At 39.5% G+C, this 18,153-nt stretch overlaps 1 protein-coding gene across 1 annotated transcript in view; it reads left to right on the plus strand.

Moving 5' to 3' along the window:
• Positions 1-17,159, plus strand: part of BNIP3 (BCL2 interacting protein 3) — a 92,511-nt gene extending 75,352 nt beyond the window's left edge. The window contains exons 4-6 of the mRNA XM_085606203.1: positions 1,684-1,790; positions 1,880-2,029; positions 15,791-17,159. Of these exons, the coding sequence (XP_085462329.1) occupies positions 1,684-1,790; positions 1,880-2,029; positions 15,791-15,836 (303 nt within the window). The 3' untranslated portion in view covers positions 15,837-17,159. The remainder of the gene's footprint in view (positions 1-1,683; positions 1,791-1,879; positions 2,030-15,790) is intronic.
• Positions 17,160-18,153: the final 994 nt, after the last annotated feature.

The raw sequence follows: 18,153 nt of genomic DNA on the forward strand, positions 1-18,153 counted from the left end.
ATCCAGGTGTATGTAAAGGCCGGTTGGACATTGCGGCCTTTAATTTTCCTTCTTCAGAGTGAAGATGCATTTCCCACTGGAGAATCCCATCCTTTATAACTCGCAGTATATCTACATGTTTTTTCCATTGCCTACATAATTTTGTAAATACCCACAAGTATAGTGATTTGAGGGTTTTTAATGCATTTTGCAAGGGTCTCCTTCCTGTACAAGGATCCTGCGTCAGTATGTGGAATGCATTGTTGTATAAAAATTAAAAGGATGTCCACATAACTGTTACATCCCTTAAGTGTTGCTTAAACGTTTCATTAGTGTAGATTCATGATATTACGAAATTCTACGGCCTTGTGGCTGAGCTCCCTCATCCCTTAAACATTATAATCTGTTTGTGAAGTTATCTCCTGAGCAGCAAAGCAATCCTCGACAAACACGTATATAGTCTGATGCAGATACAAATACCAAGCAGCAAAAAACAAACAAAAAATATGTATCCACATCAAATTTAAGTGAAGTAAAAAGTAAGTAAAAAAGGGAAAATGAAAATAAAATCTGATCAGCGTTACAAAGGGAAGCGTGAAGGCAAAATGTCTGATTAAATGCATAAGTAAATGGTGCAAAATTGAAAATAATTAGAGGAAAAGTCAAAAATGTTACTGCTGTGATCCCAGTTCACTTGGTTGAAGTGGATCTCCATGTTTTTTGATCGGTGGTATTCGAACATGCAAGTGAAACATCAAGTACTAGATCCTATGATCATCCTCCAGATTCATCTAGTGTTGGTAACAAAATTAGTCATATTAGACAAAATTCACTCCAAGCAGGTTTTGTGAGCAAATTTGCATCGAAATATACTGACTAAGAGCCTACTTGGCATTTGCAATCACCAACATTAATACAGTTTAGTTATAGTCAGGCAATGTAGTCTCAGTAGTTGCCTAAGATATTCGCTGCACTTTGCACTAGATGAACCAGACTCCGCAGGGTCCTAGTCATGATATGCAGCTAAATTACCCACCTAGGCCGTATAACTGGGAAACGTACAAATATTTTTGGAGCAGAAAGTGAAGAAGTCCCAAACTAGATGATGTGATCAAGAACAGCAACAGTAGGAGTCAGTTAACAGATCGGGGAGCCATTGTGATATTGGTGTGATTACCTGGAAGACAAGAGTTAGAAGTGAATAAAATAACCCCCCCCCCTCCCCCATTACAGAGAGAAGGATCCTGGATATGATTGTGCAAAATTGATTTGCTACTTTGTGATGACTTTGGAGTTAGATGCCCTCTGACATCTAAGTTCAGGTTGCCCACAAATGAGAAATACAACAGTGCCTCCTGGTTAACTGCCCTTGTTTGAGAGATATTGTTGGCTAAAAATCGTCATATTTAGTCAAACATATGCCATGGACTTTTGCTTGGAAATATTAGTAATATGGATATATTCCACCCCTTTTGTTTGCCATTGATTTTGAAATAAAACCACTAATAATGAGTTTACAGGATAGGCGGCGGGAGAGCGGGGGCTGTACTACCATGTTTGTTTTCAGCTTCACCTCGCAACAATTATTTTACTTATGTTGCTACTGAAGATATATTTTTATGTTGTGTTTTTGTAAAAAAAAAAGTGTGCCATCTTTGTGTTTTACACCAAACAACACTGACCAATAATTTCCTTTTTTTTTAGTCTGAGGAAGATTTTATTGACAGAAGGAAAGAACTTGAAAACATATTAAACAAAAACTCAGACTGGATTTGGGACTGGTCTAGCAGACCAGAAAACAACCCACCCAAGTAAGTATTTGAAAAGATTGATTTTTCTTTTCATAATAAATATGTTTTGCAGTTTACATGTCTGAGAGCCGTCTTTCTTTTTCTGATAGGGAATTTCTCTTTAAACATCCAAAACATGCCCCTGCTCTCAGTATGAGAAACACTAGTGTTATGAAGAAGGGAGGCATTTTCTCTGCAGAATTTCTGAAAGTGTTTCTCCCATCCCTGCTTCTTTCTCACTTGCTTGCAATTGGATTGGGGTGAGTAAACTTGTTTATGAAATAAGAAATCATAACTAATACCGTTTTTTCCTAGTGGTATTCTGTGTGTCTCTCTCCCTCTCCTTCAATACATGTTAAAATCTGCAGTCTATTGAAACTACAGTATCTATGCTGAAGATTTTATTAACCATTGTAGAAAGGTATTCCAGATAAATTGGAAGTCAGATACAATCCAAGAGGCTTCGTAAATCAACATATGAAGTTTTATTCCAGAGGTGAATAAACCCACGACTTTCCATACACAAGTTACCGGTCAGAATGATTACTTAGAAACATTTCATTCTATACGCTAGAATCATAGACTCTACAACATTCTAATATTTAAAGTTACATGTAAATAAGATGACAACTATAATCACTACATATCACACATCCCCCTTTCCTACATAATAAAACAAAGTTACACAGAAGTAAACATGACCATTAATAGTAAACAAAGTCTTCATTTCGAATTGGTGGAGCTCTAATCCTAGAACTATGCCTAACATTCTTGTTGTCACCTGATCCTCCAATCTTCTCTGGAACAACTCTGTTGTTCAGACGAAAAGAATGAGTCGACATAGAACTATTGTCACCTTCTCCCTCATTTAACAATGGAATAGTCAGAATGATTACTTACAAACATTTCATTCTATACGCTAGAATCATAGACTCTACAACATTCTAATATTTAAAAGTACATATAAATAAGATGACAACTATAATCACTACATATCACAACCATTCAGTAAAAATATAATTTTGCTGAGATTCATATTTTGTGCATTTTTATACCATCTAGTGAGTAGGTTAATAAATCTTCTTGTGCTATTTTAAATGTATTTCATTTTGTGCATCAGCTAAAGGAAGACTTGCTTATCATGACATTATGTGCAAACTCAGAATGCTTCAGTACAGTTGCCGTATTCAGATTATTACAGTGTATGTAAGGAATAGCTAAATGTGCACAATGTTTTTTGGAAGTAAAGCACCATCAGTTATCAGAGCAGAGAGGCCAGTGGCAGGAGGAGACAATAGGAGTTGGTGACAACAATGGAAGAGGAAAACTGAAGGAGAAAGGTCCTTTCATATTGTGCTTTGAAAGTGAAAGGGTCGTAGAATGCATACTTTGCGGCATCATGTAATCTCTAGTTCTCGTCTCATACTCTAATTGGGTGAATGATGATGGATAACACTCCATTTAGGGTTTGCCTGAAATGCCATAATAACATGGACAGAGAGATACGCCAAGGTTTGTAGCCTTTATCTCGTGAAGGACCATAGATTAGTTCAAAGGATGGCAGCCACTCAAGAGCTTCTAACCAAGGACCCTAAGGGCCGTAGAGAAGCAACAAATGTCTATGCTTTGGAACAAGAAAAACATTACTCGTGGTGAGATGGGTTTTTCGAAAATGCAAGTTTTAGGCTCAAATCTATATTGCACAGCCTATGACTCTAGAATAAGCTCAAATCTATATTGCACAGTATGTGAAAATAGAACAGGTTCATGTTTATACTCTCTTGTTATAGGTAAGTAATTTGTTTCTGTGTCACTTGGTTTGAAACACCTAGAATATGTGTTGTAAAGATTTGGCGTTGTATTTCGTGTTAACAGAGCCATGTTCCATGATATTTAGTATGCGAATTGGCCCTTGTTTTAATCACTCATCTCATACAGCGGGAGGCAGGCCTACCAGGCCCTAGCCATATACACTTCTGACCCCCAACAACTATCCATCCTGAGTTTAATTTCAGTCAAAAATTGGGAACAGTAAACAAATCTAGATAAATGTAGATGGAAAATGTTTCTCCTAGAGTAAGAAGAAACTATTACTATTGTACTCTGTTGTGATCACCATCCCCCCAACCCCGATCAAATCAGTTTGGTGTCCTGGACGATTGGGCAACAGTCTCTTTGTCTGGCCACAGTTCACCCTGATGCTGGAAGGAAGCATCCCCAGTGACTGCCTAGAGGTTATTCATCGAAAAATAATTAATTAATGTTCAATGGAAACTGCCACAAGGATTTTTGTTTCAAGGTAAAACCTTGTGCAGTATCTTTCTAAACTGTTCAATTTTCCTTTCGAGTTATTTCAGTTTATCTTAGGCTTCTGTTGATTCACTGCCCCCACATTGGTCCTGAGAACAGGTCCTGTACACTTTAATCTTGGCCGGAATCCCTGATCTGGCTCCAAGAAATACACATCTGCGGCGTGAGTCTAGCATAAATATCATGGCATTGATCTTCAGTAGAACCTGATTCATTAGTGTTTCTGTGGGAGGGTTCAAATACATGTGGCACGGGCTTGGTTGTCCGAAACGCATCCATAATGGCAGTGGGAAAAGAGATAGGACCAAAGGGTAGAAATTAAACAGAGAAGGCACTCTACCTACCTCTAATAATTCCACAAAACTGAAGGTAGAAATTCAGAGAAACATATTTCAAATATTTAGCATTTCAATCCAACCCAAAAGGCTTGCGGCATATCAAAGATATTGATTGATGCCACAGTAGAAATAGCTGCGAGGGACCAGAGGAGACACCGGTCTAGAAATGAAATAGGAAGAGACAGCGACCAAGATAGTGTGGAACACAAAAAAGAAAGCGGCATAGCGGGAGGCAACAAGAAGCTCAAGGAAACTTAATCCATCAAAGAGACATTTATTTTTTCAAAGTCTTGAAAACACCAACTGAGGCTATATCCATTGTAAACCATTGGAGACAGAGAAGGCTTCATGCATGTCTAAGAAATTGACGTGCAAGCCTTTGAGGGAATGAGAGGAAAAATCATATGAACAAAACATTCATAACAAGATCAAGTGTTAAATGGGTACGAACTGAAAGACTAAAAGTAACAAATGTGATCTAAAAAGCTACATGAATATTTAAATGTGAGGCTGTATAGGCAAAAGAAAGAAATCAAAGGAAATGTATAGGCGAGTTAATGAGTAGGCACTAACTCAAGAGACAAAACAAAATCAAAGAAGACGCATACAGTGTACCAACTATGCACCAGGAATAAATGTTTGGGTCTGATTAACCTCATCTCTATGCTTTTCGATATCCTACTTTAGGACTGAATGCAGAAATATATGCTCTGTAAGCATTCCAAACAGGTGAAATGAAATAAATACCTCTATAATAGCTTATTGAATGCTTATGAAACCTCCAAGAGCACCATGCTCACAAAAAGGCCTGAAGTACTTACAGAATACCATTGGTACCAAGAAAAATGTGGTATATCAAAACCAGCTGTTTTATTGCAAAATGATAGACACCGCAACTGTTAAGTGACGTTCAGCACACTGCATTCTCTCACACCCAATGCAGACTGCCTGGTAAAGGGGTAACTGCTGAAAATTGTTTGTAGAAGAACAATGTTGTAAATGCACAGCTCTCGCTCAGAGCAGTAACAGTGATATTATGTAACAATCAATAATTTCAACAAATTTGATGCAAAGACATGGACAGTAGACAGCAACCTTCATGAGGCTAAGAGAGGGCCTGAACGTATTACAAGCAGGACTCACAAAACAAAACAATGGTGCTGGTGCACTCAGATACTGTAATGCCATGGTGCTATGGTGTAACCACTTTAAAGGAAAGGGAGTTGGAGGATAGGGAGGCAGGCTTTTTCCTCCTCTTATAATATATCTAACAAATAAGGAACCAAGAAGGATCCTAATAAAGCCTACCTGGACAAAGATAGGTGCTCCATAATTAATAGAGTCCTACACTAGAAAAGACCTTTTGTTTTTCTAGAGTCCCCTCACTCACCTAGGGTTGCCCCAGGGTGACATGCTTCATCATAGGGGTTCTCCCAGGCATCTACTGCCTGGGGCGTGCTGCAACTTGGCGAAATACGCAGGAGCACTTATATTTTTAACCCTAATTTTATTCTGCTCCTATCCGGTAAATGTAGATTAAAATGGGGCTAGTAATAGAGTACAGTAACGTTATGTGTGCCTGTCCCTAATTACTTGGTCGACATGTTTCGTGGTTACCCCAACCACTTCCTCAGGACCGCACAAGGACCAGCCTTGCGTGTACCACTCCGAGTTGTTACAAACAAATCACTAATTTGTATTGTTATTAAACTATTTGGTTTGTTAAATATATACGATACCCATAATACCAGGATTTCTTTCGAAGTATTGGGTCGTAGTTTTTTTCAGGAGGGATAATTCTAGATATTTGTCTAGAATGCACCATCAGCTATTGGACCTAGTGGCTCCCAGGAACACCGCGGTGTTCCTGGGAGCCACTAGGTCCAATAGCTGATGGTGCATTCTAGACAAATATCTAGAGCCTCCCTGCCCCAGCAACACCATGGAGTAGAATTATCCCTCCTGAAAAAAACTACGACCCAATACTTCGAAAGAAATCTGCATTTACCGGATAGGAGCAGAATAAAATTAGGGTTCACTATCCAGGTAATTTTTATTGTTTTTCCTTTTTTTCACTCCACACAGCACAGCACAACACATCACCACACATAGTTAAAAATATAAGTGCTCCTGCGAATTTCGCCAAGTTGCAGCACGCCCCAAGCAGTAGATGCCTGGGAGGACCCCTATGATGAAGCATGTCACCCTGGGGCAACCCTAGGTGAGTGAGGGGACTCTAGAAAAACAAAAGGTCTTTTCTAGTGTAGGACTCTATTAATTATGGAGCACCTATCTTTGCTATGGTGTAACCGACGAACCCAGGGATTAAACTGGCTTTTGAAAGCCTAATAACTAAATGCAAAGTGAATAATAATCTACACTTGCCAAAAGGCTACTACTACTCTGGGTCAGTGGATACATTCCTCAGTATGACTTGAGCTCTTCTGCCACAATCCAAAAAGTCCTAATATTAGGGTGATTGAATGTTCGAGTTGACAAAAGCAAAAGTCCTAGTCAATATTTTGAACAGATCTAGGGTTTTCAGTACTAGTGTTGAACTTGCCTCGTGAGCAGCTGTGCGCGAGATCTGATCTTCAGATTATATTTAGCGATGTAGGATTTGTGAGGTGAATCTACAACTCTGAATTTTATTGCGTGGAGCAGCTCAATCTGTGGAAGAAACGATGCACCATCAACTGCTGCCCTCAAACGTCAAATACGTCATGAGAGGTAAAAAAACACCTCAGTCTCAATCATTGTGAGGTTTTCACTTGCGCCCCTGACAAACTGGGACCTTACTGAACTACAAAGAACCTTGTTCAGTAAATGACAATGAAACCACAGGTGTTTAACAGCAAGCAGAATAAAAAGAGAAGATCCCTGGAGCGCTTTTGTTAGGTACCAGGTCAAGCAAGACAAAATGCTTTGCAAATTCCACACAAAGATCTGGTAAAAAGTAATACATATCCAAAGGAAATATAACTGCAGTTGTCAAATTACACAAACATTTAGGAAAACTCTTACATTTGTCATGATTCTATCCGGTTTGAAGTTATTTAATAATATTGAAATGTTTAACTTCAGTATCTAATAAAGCTATGAGATGTGCGATAAATGGCAGAATTCTGTCTTCTTTGCTTTATATGAGCAGCCTTTTCATAATTCATGCATCTCCCTCATAAATGAATATAAAGAAACAAAGCAGTAAGTATGTACTATGAAATATCTGAATTTTATAGTTATTGACATTTTCAATACATTTCTTATGTACAGAATGTATCCTCATGTGAATGTAAAATTGAAAAGGAACAGTAATGATATTGTGTTTTGCACAATCAAAGAAAAAATATGCTCCATCCCTGTTACAGTATTCTGAGTCCCGATGCACCATTTTCTTCTACATGTGGAAACGTGGCATCTATACATGGAAAACTCAGATCCTAATTCACAAACTCATGATCCGCCAATTTGCAGAGATGTTAGGACTTTGGAAAATCAGCAAGATATGTAGATACTTATGGACGGTGAAGTGAGTGTTTATTAGAGGAGTGTTGTGGAAGTAGACCATTTAAAATGTGTGAGTACCGACAAAGTTATTACGTTGAATATGTTCACAAATATTTGGAATGCCTTCTCCACTCTTTCATGCAGTTCTAAACTTCTGCCTGGATGATCTAGGCATAAATGATGCAGAAAATATATTAAAAGGCTTGGGTATCCCTACTATTTTTAAGGTTTGCGGAAGAAATGACATTTTTTGCACCTTTTCCTTGTGAAGAAAAATGTTCGCATTTAGCCCAACAATATACATGCGTATTTTCCACAGCGTGAAGCATCTGCATGCATACAATTAGGTTACTCACAAATAAGGCATTATCACTGGTGGGCATTCATAAAGCACTGCTTGGCATAGGCATATGACTAGGCACCCATAAAGTATGACGTTTGTGTGTATCCAGTCCATATCTGAAGACAGGGCTGCTGTCAGTCGTCTATTTTTCCACAAGGTTCTACACTGTTTGCTGTCTTTCACATTTCCAACCCTGTATATCACAATGCTTCTCTGTTCTTAGAACTCGGTTAGTATCTTCAAATGGAATTCTTCAATTTTATTTGCCAAATTAACCTATGTGGATTAGAATCTAATGTGTGATGTAGAAAATGTGCATATTTGAATATCAAATCGAAGGATCTGCTTTCCTAACTCCAGGAGAAACCTCTTACAAGGACTGCCAAAGTTTTATTACTAACAGGTTGTCTTTCTTCTCAATCCAAATTTCAGTAATCTATTCTCTGTGCCAGCATGCAATTTCGGATTGCTTTTGTACCTAATCCTTTGAATGCCTCCCACTCCCTTTGTCTATGGCATTGGAACATAAGTAAAGTTTTGCTAACTATGCGATGCAAACAGACGCCCATCCACTGGCAATTTTCGGAATGTATTACTGCATAGTTATTATTTAAGTTATTGGAGACATACTCCTAGATGGTTATGTAATCTAAAATCAAAATCCAATTTTTTAAAGTCCAAAAACTCAAAAGCTTCTACTAGAAGGAGCAATACGTAAGTACTTGTGAATGACGAAGTAACATATGCTGTTTTTAATTCAAAAGGGAAGCTAGATTCCTGATATGAAGCGTGAATAAAATCTGAAGTAATTATAATCATATCAGATGGAACCCCATCTATAAGGCTTGAGGTGGCATCAATCAGATTTAGGTCCTGGCATTGTCATTGCAGGAGACCAGAGGCAAGCAAATCTTCATCAACCAAAGATGCTCAGGTCTAGATTTTGTTAGGGTTGTTTGTAATATTGCTGTGTGCCTGCGGGCCTTTTAATTGTAAGTAAATAGACCCTGTACTGTACGTGACTTTGTACCACGAGCTCTCACACAAAACATTAGTAAATCTAACCACTAGCCTTAATCCATAAGTTTGCAATTATCTTTAAGAACAGGAAAAAAGCAATACTTCTAGGGGAAAGAGGATGTTTTAACATTCTAGTCTCAAGAACTCCACTTCTCTTTCATGGTCGCTAAAAAGTAAATTTCACTTCTTCAATGGAGTAGTGAGGTAGCGCTTCCTGTAGCCCATGTTCCCATGAGGTGAGTGGGACCTTAATGTGCTGTTCATCACTGCCTTGCATATGATTCAGCTGGTCTTGAAGACAATGCAGTCATGGATGGCCAGTGTAGATTGATCAGGTGGAGGAAATGTGGTCTTCAACATTTGATGAGACATGAAGCTTGGTTCCATTATAGATTCAGGTTTTCCAGCCCACACAGAATGCCACTGTCCTGGTGAAAGAGGATCAATGTGGAATCATAGTTCTGAAGCTGACAATGTGAAGTTAGGTTTTGATTGTCTACGATAGTGAGTATTTCCCATTTCCTGCCCTTATATAGACTTCTTTATATTTCAGTGACTTTATGGTGATGTGCCATTCTGTCCTCCAGGTCTTATAGAACACTCTTCCTGGTCAGTTTGTATGGAGAATCCTCATTCCTGGCTAGAATTCTGTGTGTGGTATAAGATATGCATTAAATAAATTTCCAGAACTTTTACCAGGTGATTTCTTTTTGTAATGTTAGTGTGGTGGTACCTATAATCCAGTTGACATTTCTTTAAATTGTGAGAGACTATGCATATTGAGCCACTTCACAATTATTGCAAAGAATAGCACATTGTTCAAGCTACCTAGCCATTGTACTTCCAGTTTATAAATAGTGTGACTCTGTAAATGAATTGTGATGCATATTCACAGTGGTGTGTTGAAGGAAAGAGGGAACTACTTTTATGGTTACCCCCATTTTATGCTTGATGTAATGCTGTTTCTGACTGGAATCCTGCTAATCAGGACCCCAGTCTATGTGCTTTCTCCCCTAAATTGGTATGGTAAGTACTTAGTTACATCCCAGATTCGACACTGGTGTACACTTGTCAGTCCCTATTATATGGTACTAATGTACCCAGGGCATAGGTACACCAGGGGTCCCCCATGGGCTGAAGCATGTATAAGCCACCCATAGGAGAACACTCAAGTTTGTAACTACAGGCCTGCCATTGCAGCCTGTGTAAGCTGGTGCTAGCACCTCTTACGAGAGATATAGGTTTCCCGATATCTAAGGTCACTGCACTTAAAACCTATAGTTCACCCCTAAAGCAGGCCTTCAATCCTGAAGGCAGGGTGCTCGGTTCTAAGTGTGAGAGTGCCCCTGCATGAGTAGGGCACCCCTACAGCCTACGGACTCCATTCTCCCGGGTTGTAAGTGCGAGGACCATCTCGAAACTGGCTGTAACAAACCCGATCATGTTTGCTAACAAACATGTTGGAATCATACTCCCACACCATAAACGTTGTGGGAGGTATGATTCCCTGCACTGTAAAGCTCCTCCGGGAGGCCCACAGTGCTCCTGGTACCAGTGTTCTAGACCTGTACCTCACAACATGGATGCTGCCGACCAGAGACACGACACGATTACGCCCTCCTGCCGCTGAGCCAAGCTCAAGAAGGGGAGGCAGAACAATAGGTATCCTGTCACAGGGAGGTGTGACCACCTCCCAGACAGGGTTTAGTGTATTGGGGCTGGGTGGGAACTCTTGCCAGCGCCACTCAGTCTGCTTGAAGGGCACATTTGGTGCCCTTCATGCATAGTCTAGTTCCAACCAGCTCAGGGAGCCGTTGGTTCCCACTCTGGTGCGAAACTGTACAAAGGACATGGGAGTATCCTCCCCACTGTCCGACCCCTCCCCTGGCAGGGAACCCTGAATCGTCCCAACCCTTTACTTAGGGTACTTAAGGGCTTGTCCCTAGATTTGTCGTGGGACAAGATTCATTCCAAGACACCACTTCTACTTCGATCGTCTGGGCACTCTGGACTCCGTTCTTGGCATCAAGGCTGCAACCGAGAAGACTCCTGCTGCTCCTGATCTCATCGCGCTGCAGCATCCGTGCCTGTGCTCCATACAGGAACCTTCCAAGGCCTGTGGGTATCCAAGACACTTGAAGGATTCTCCCTTGAAGTGAAGGAGTCACTTATCTGCAGACACCGCAACTAAGCTGACCGGTTTGCTGATCCTGGGCTCCCACAGACTCTGAAAGGCTCAGCAACACAGGGGGTGGTTCTACACTTCCCTCGAGGCCTGCCCTGTCCTCTCACCAAGTTTGAGGCCAGTATCCCTCATCGGAGCTGCAGGAACTGAACCCACTGTGCACCGCGTTGACTTGCTGTTGCAAAGGCTTGTTGGCTTCCTTCCATCAAGTTCTTCAGGCTCCAAGTAGCTCCCACCTCAAGCACCTCTGTGACCAAGATCTTCGTCCTCACCACATCTCTTGCACCATGGGCCTGCATCTTTGGTGAGCTGCTCGAGCTCCTCTTGGGACTCCAGTGCCTCTGGCCTGTGGGTCCTGTTGAGGCTCCACTTTGGTTTCTGTGGGCTCCCCTGATTGTGGTGAGTCACCTGGACCTTGCTGGTTCCAACACTGCCCCTTCTTCACTTTGCACGTTGTTTGCAGTTGCCAAGGCTTATTGGTGCTCCCGATGAACACCGACCCCTTAACTCTTGACATCTGGCATGGGACAGCTCATGAACTGCTCCTTGTGTTGCACAACATCGCCTGGTCCTCACAGCTGCAGCTCAAAGCTCACCTTTTTCCCTCCTGCAGCACCCGACATCGTTGGGCACAAGTCTTCCGTGCCTCCTGGTCACTTCAGGTGGCCTAGACTCTGTCCCCGGTGCTTGCAGGTACTCTTCACCTCGAATCCACCTTTGGGTTCAACCAGACACTTTCGCCTTCTCCAGCAGCAGCATCTTCCTGAAGTCCCCCATTGAGTTTGACAATGGTTTCCAATGCCAATTCACACCTATGCACCCGGCTTCTCTGGTGTAGGTATCCTGGTTCCTAGGTTATCCACGGGTAATGTGGCTCTCCAACCTCTTGTCTTCCACGGGGTTTCTTCAGGGTCCCCTTGGAAGGGTTCTTCTTCTTTAAATTTGCAACCGCAGCTTACCTGTGACTTGTACTGAGAACAGGTTCGTGTTCCCACTCTGCACACGACCTCCTTGGGGCTCCTAGATACTCACCATGGGAGGTTCCTTGGGTCCCCGGCACTTGTACATCTTCTGGGTATAATCTTGACTCGAACCGTGGTTCGCATACCACTATTTTAGTATATGGTTTGTGCCCCCCCTGGTGACCACTGTGTATTCTGTGCTACTTACCTGTTTCCATTGAAAACTATTTTGTGTATTGTGTGTGTATCTTCATCTAGGAGATATCTACATGTGTTAGTGAGTGTCTTATAATAAATACATATTGTTATAAATACACTGTGTGGTTCTTTTTCTCTTAATCTATACCAATGAGATTATGTTCTGGTAAAACAAGCTGCTTTACACTCCTTCTGGACTAAGCCTGAAGGCTGCTCTCCACAGCTACCACTTAGCTTTCTAAGGTTGCCTAAGAGCACTAAAAGCACCATAAGGGTTGTCTGGATTGGTGCAGGGTGCCCACTTACATAAGTGTGCATCAAATACCAAGGCAGCCTCTCACATGTGTCCACCAAAGTTTGCCCCAGCACACACATCTTTCTACATCTTCACACAATTTTGAACCCTCTTAGTTCTTCCTTGACTGGAAGTAGCAGTGATCTCATTATAAAAGGCAACAACGCATATGTGTGCACCATAATAAATTGTACAATGTTTCAGATCTAGAAGACATTGGTGGGTATTCATTCACTTAAGCATCACTATTATGCACCAGCTTGTGCACAGGGCTATTATTTATCTGTGATTCCACATGCCTCCTTTCGTAGGCTAGAAAGGATCTATAGAAAGGCTTTAGAATTTTGCATTACAATTAGAGTGTATGTACTAGTCTGGAGTGTATTGATTTGTAGGGTGATGACAACATAACTCATGAAATTTAAGGTTGCACAGAGTGCCTTTTTCCAGCTTATCTTTTAGGTAAGAACATTTTTGTCTGTTAAGCAAGGCTTGCAATTTCCTCATGTACCTTGGAAAAGTAATCGTCATCTGCAAGTTTCTCATCCATCTACATGAAACTGGGCACATGATGGAATTCAAATATCCTTATTCTAAGCTTGAGAAACAAGTATTTAATGGATAGTACCAACGTTTTTCACCCAGTAACCACAAACAATGGTTAATGTGCTGTACCGCCTTTACCAAGAAAGCCAGTATACTTCACCATTTCAAGATTAAGGATTGCTATCGTCTTTAGTAATGCCCCCAAATTTATTTCCAGATCCATGCTACTACATTATTTTACCAGTAACATTATGGCTGTCCAAGTTCTTTCCGAAGGCTTCAGATTCACTGTCTCCTTTTCTGTTGAAGCCATTGCATTTGAATCTGCCATAGGAAAACATAAGGGATTTGGTATTAGTGTCTCAATCGTAGGACGCTAACCTTTACATATTTAATTTTCAGGGCTCATAGTAAATGCTTCTGTTTACGATCCCATCGTCAGATCCTGAACTATTATATCCTTTACCTAGCATTCTAAGATCAATTGTTGCCTGTACTTCAATCTGGAAAATTGCCCAATTGTTCCACGGGGTTATGCTCCCCTCAGTGTCAATCCCAGAATAAGCTGTCCACGTCATTTGTGGTGTGGTGTGGTGAGTACATCCACCTTCGTCACCAGTTTGTCATCAAAGTAATATGTTGGACCAGTGTCTAGTTAACAATCAGTACCGTTCTTTGTGGGCCTTCATATTTTGAAGCAGTAGGATTGTCGGTCTACATTTCTTGCTTCATCACACATTTGTAAAGTTTTGATGTGGCTTTAAATAGTAAATACATCACTGTAACACATGAACACAGTTTGTCTTTCATACTAAGTAGGTCGGCATAGTTTGGTGAAAGAGAAATAATCTATTTCTACCATAAGGGATGAGATCCAAAATAGAATTGAGATATACATGAGAAAATTGAGTGACTACAACCGGGAAAAGCAAACTTATCATTGCTTGCGTACATGGTGGTACTTCATGTTCCTATGAAAGGCACCACTGGACTTGTATCGTAGTAAAGCTGGAGCTGTGGCGACACATCAGTAGGATGCTCATGACCTTCTAAGTGCCTTTTAGGAGTAGAGAATTCTTCTTTGTCCTCCTAAATGGAAATTAAAGTGACCTATATTGATTGACGAATGGTTATTAAATATCTTAGTATAATTTGTTTCTGATGTCCAGGACATCTATAAATTGATTGAAGAGGAACGGGACAAGCTTTACTATAGCTAACCTATTTTAACAGTCCATTGAAATAGATCTTCATTGTTGGTTGATGCTACCAAACCATTGCATAGAAAGATCAATAGCTACTGAAAAGAAGCTACACTGAGGATATGATACTATGTGTTTCTCTACACAGTGTGTGATGTCCAAATAGCAATATGGATACAAAGCTTACCTGTTCAGAACATACAGCAGGACAGTGTGTGTGTATTCTCTTTTGACTGGTAAAGAGGAAGGATTATGAGTATTTGCAGTATTTTTTGGATTTCCCTTCAAGTGTTCATCTGAGCAGAGTTGTAATAGCACATTGGTAAAGAAAGGTGCTGAATGATGATGACATTGCAAATATCTTAATGGAGGGGGAGTGTTTTTATCATTGTTCTTTTTATTCAAATGTATGTAGATATGGTGTATCCGTGTGTGCAGAGGGACATTCAATAAGACTGTTTCATTAGTTAAACCTATTGATAATAGCTTAAAAACGGAACTTGAGGAAATAGATGCCATTTTACTTCAATATGTTCTGCAGTAGAAGGGTTAAGGTTCTTAAGTTCAGTATGATCATGTTAATGGCTTGCATTCAAGAAGGAGACTATCTGTGCTTAGTAGTTTTTCTGGTTTGTGATTGTAGATAATATCAGTATGGGGTACTTCTTTTCCAAGCTTACAAGAAGTACCACTCTAGCTTATGACCGTGACAGGGTCTTTGGTTCTTTTTTCCTTCTGGTGAAGTGTCTATACCTTGTTGTCTCGTTGATCAAAGCTCTGCACTGTCTTCAAATGGATAGTCTGAATCCATTAAGTACATTGCTCAATCCAAGGTGTTCAATGAGACTACACAAAAACTGTAGTTGTTTGGATCTGCCCTAGATACTGGACATGTCTGAGTACTGTAGTACACCAAGTTATATTTTCAAAGCTATATCATCATATTTAAGTGCTTAGTCTGAAGGTCTAGTCAGCACAAATGGCGTCACTGACTGAACTGAAACTGTACATCAAAATTAAGTTTGCATACGTATCCTCTTCGTTAATGATTTATATTGTGAGAAGCTGAATTGGTATGTGAAAATTAATATTTGAATCTTATCCCTTTTATTAAGGATTTATATTGGAAGACGCCTGACAACCTCAACTGCCAACTTTTAAGTGAATTTTAAACTCTTCCTATGAAACATCGAGGTCTAAACCCAAGCATGTGACGTGAAATGACAAACCGAAAAACCTCCTAATCCTGTTAAGGTTGTGTGATGTGCTCATGTTTTTTTACTGTGTATGCTCTACACTTAGTGTATCACTGGAAGTAGAGAAAAATCGTAGCAGCCAAATAAAATTGTACAATTGTAAATATTCACATATGTAGGATTAGTGTAGAAAGCATGTTCTAGAGTGATCAATATCTTCAACAGAAACAGAAAGTATCCTTTCTTTAAAGTTTGCTTGTCGTAAACATCCAAAGCTCATTTCTGCCTCAGGCAGGCCATGTATATCTTCAATGAAATGTATAAGATCATTATTTCTGAATGTCGAATTACATCCATGCATAATACCCAATCAACTGTGCTTTCTTTAAATTTACCAAATTTAAAAATGATTGATTTTAGTTTGGCCAAAGAAAAGCTATGTTTTTTTTCTTCACAGTTGATTAACTTGACTGAATAGTTTTGATTTTAATAGTAGTTGAGCATGTATTAAAAGTAGCACTTCTTTAGTATTTCCTTGTATTATTTTAGTCAAGAAAGGATTCTGCAGAACAGTAACAATGCCCCACGAGTGATTTGTTGGTAAATATTCAGTTATTAATTTTCTTTGAAATAAAAGAAAAATGAATGCAATTTGTTTGAATAAATGTATCTAGAGAAGCCAGATTACATTGTTGATTATGAAAATGTACAGGAGTTGACGGCCATTGTATATTTTACATGAAACACTTCAAAACAAATTGTGGGATTGTATTCATCAACTTATCAGTCACCTCTAGTTCCTCACTATTGTCTGTGTTTCATTTTTCTGAAGGGAACGAAGCATGATGCTGTGAACATGAACCATCAACACGACTTTGGTCCTATATAATTTGATAATTTGTGGCTGTTAATTGTACAGCTGGCATTTGGTCATGTCCCTGTATTTCTGGCGTTATTAAATTTTAAGTGCACATATTTATAAAGCATTCTTTGAAATATTATATACTTCAACTGTTAAAACTAAACCGAACTCTGTGCCACCACCACTCAAAATACTGCTTTGATTTTACGAAGAAAGTGTTCTATGTGTTTTTTGTGTCAGGCTGACGTATGTCTGGACATACAAAAACGTGTGAATTAGTTTATGCTCTGATTTTGCCTTCAAAGGTTTGAGTTTTATGATTAAATAATATAAAAGAATCCTTTAATTTTATGTTTGTTAGCAAGCAGTATATTTAAATACGATGGACCTGTTCAACATTTTAAATAAAATAGTTTCTTTGTTCAATACATTTTCCGATTTTATTATTATTTTTTTTTTTCAAGCAGATAATTTGAAAATTGTACTTAATTGCTTACTGATCTTGGTAGTATGGCACTTTCAGTTTTCTCAGCTTCCTACAATTTTACTAAATAATTTCACAAACTGCTTCTAAATAAATGCTTGCTTAAATATACTTAAACTTCCTAAATTTGAAATGAAAACTTGAATAATCCTCTTGTCCAGAATCAATTTTAGTCTTTCACAGGTTCAAGTACCAGAGAAGTGTTTTCTCAGTTTTAGGTTTTGTCATAGAGACGTGCAAGCTCCAGGAAGCAACTGTTTGTGATGGATATGAGTAGTAGTTGAGTTCATCATTTCTCAATACATCTTCTACAGAGTGCACGTCTCTGCCCACTGCCATAAGCTGGGCAGATGCACCAGCTAATATATACATTCTAACTTCACCAGATTTTGTGCCTTCCTCTAAAACAACCTCATCCTTGACTGTTTGATATAGTGAGGACTTACAGAGGGGGCAATAACTGTATTTAATTTATTTCTGGGCCCCTTTTTACATCAAGATGTGCTGCAGAACTGGATCTGCTCCTGCACTGAACACAGAAAAGTGAGGAGCTCCATAGTTAAACTGTCGCTGACAGCTGATCCTGGATTGAGTGGATTTCCTGGATAAGACGTGCTGTAAAGTTGGCTCTGCTTCATCAACCACTATTGTATTAACCACTCCATGTGGATATGCAAAAGCTGCTTAGCTGGATTTGTCCCTACCAGTAACTTCTAAGTGTTTTATGTAGAGATGGAGATGCATGTTTTTTTGTACCTCAATAGATAAAGAATAGAATCTTTTTGCATTTATGTATCTTAAAACCCAGAAATATTAACCATGTACAAGTCCACTGAGTTCAAAAATATATCATATACACAACACATACTGGTGACCAGGATCATTTAGAATAAAGGTACAGCCTTTTTTTATATTTCCCTTTGATCGCTCTGAACT

Source organism: Triturus cristatus, chromosome 1_2 (assembly GCF_964204655.1).
Source record: "Triturus cristatus chromosome 1_2, aTriCri1.1, whole genome shotgun sequence".
NCBI classification, from domain to species: Eukaryota; Metazoa; Chordata; class Amphibia; order Caudata; family Salamandridae; genus Triturus; species Triturus cristatus.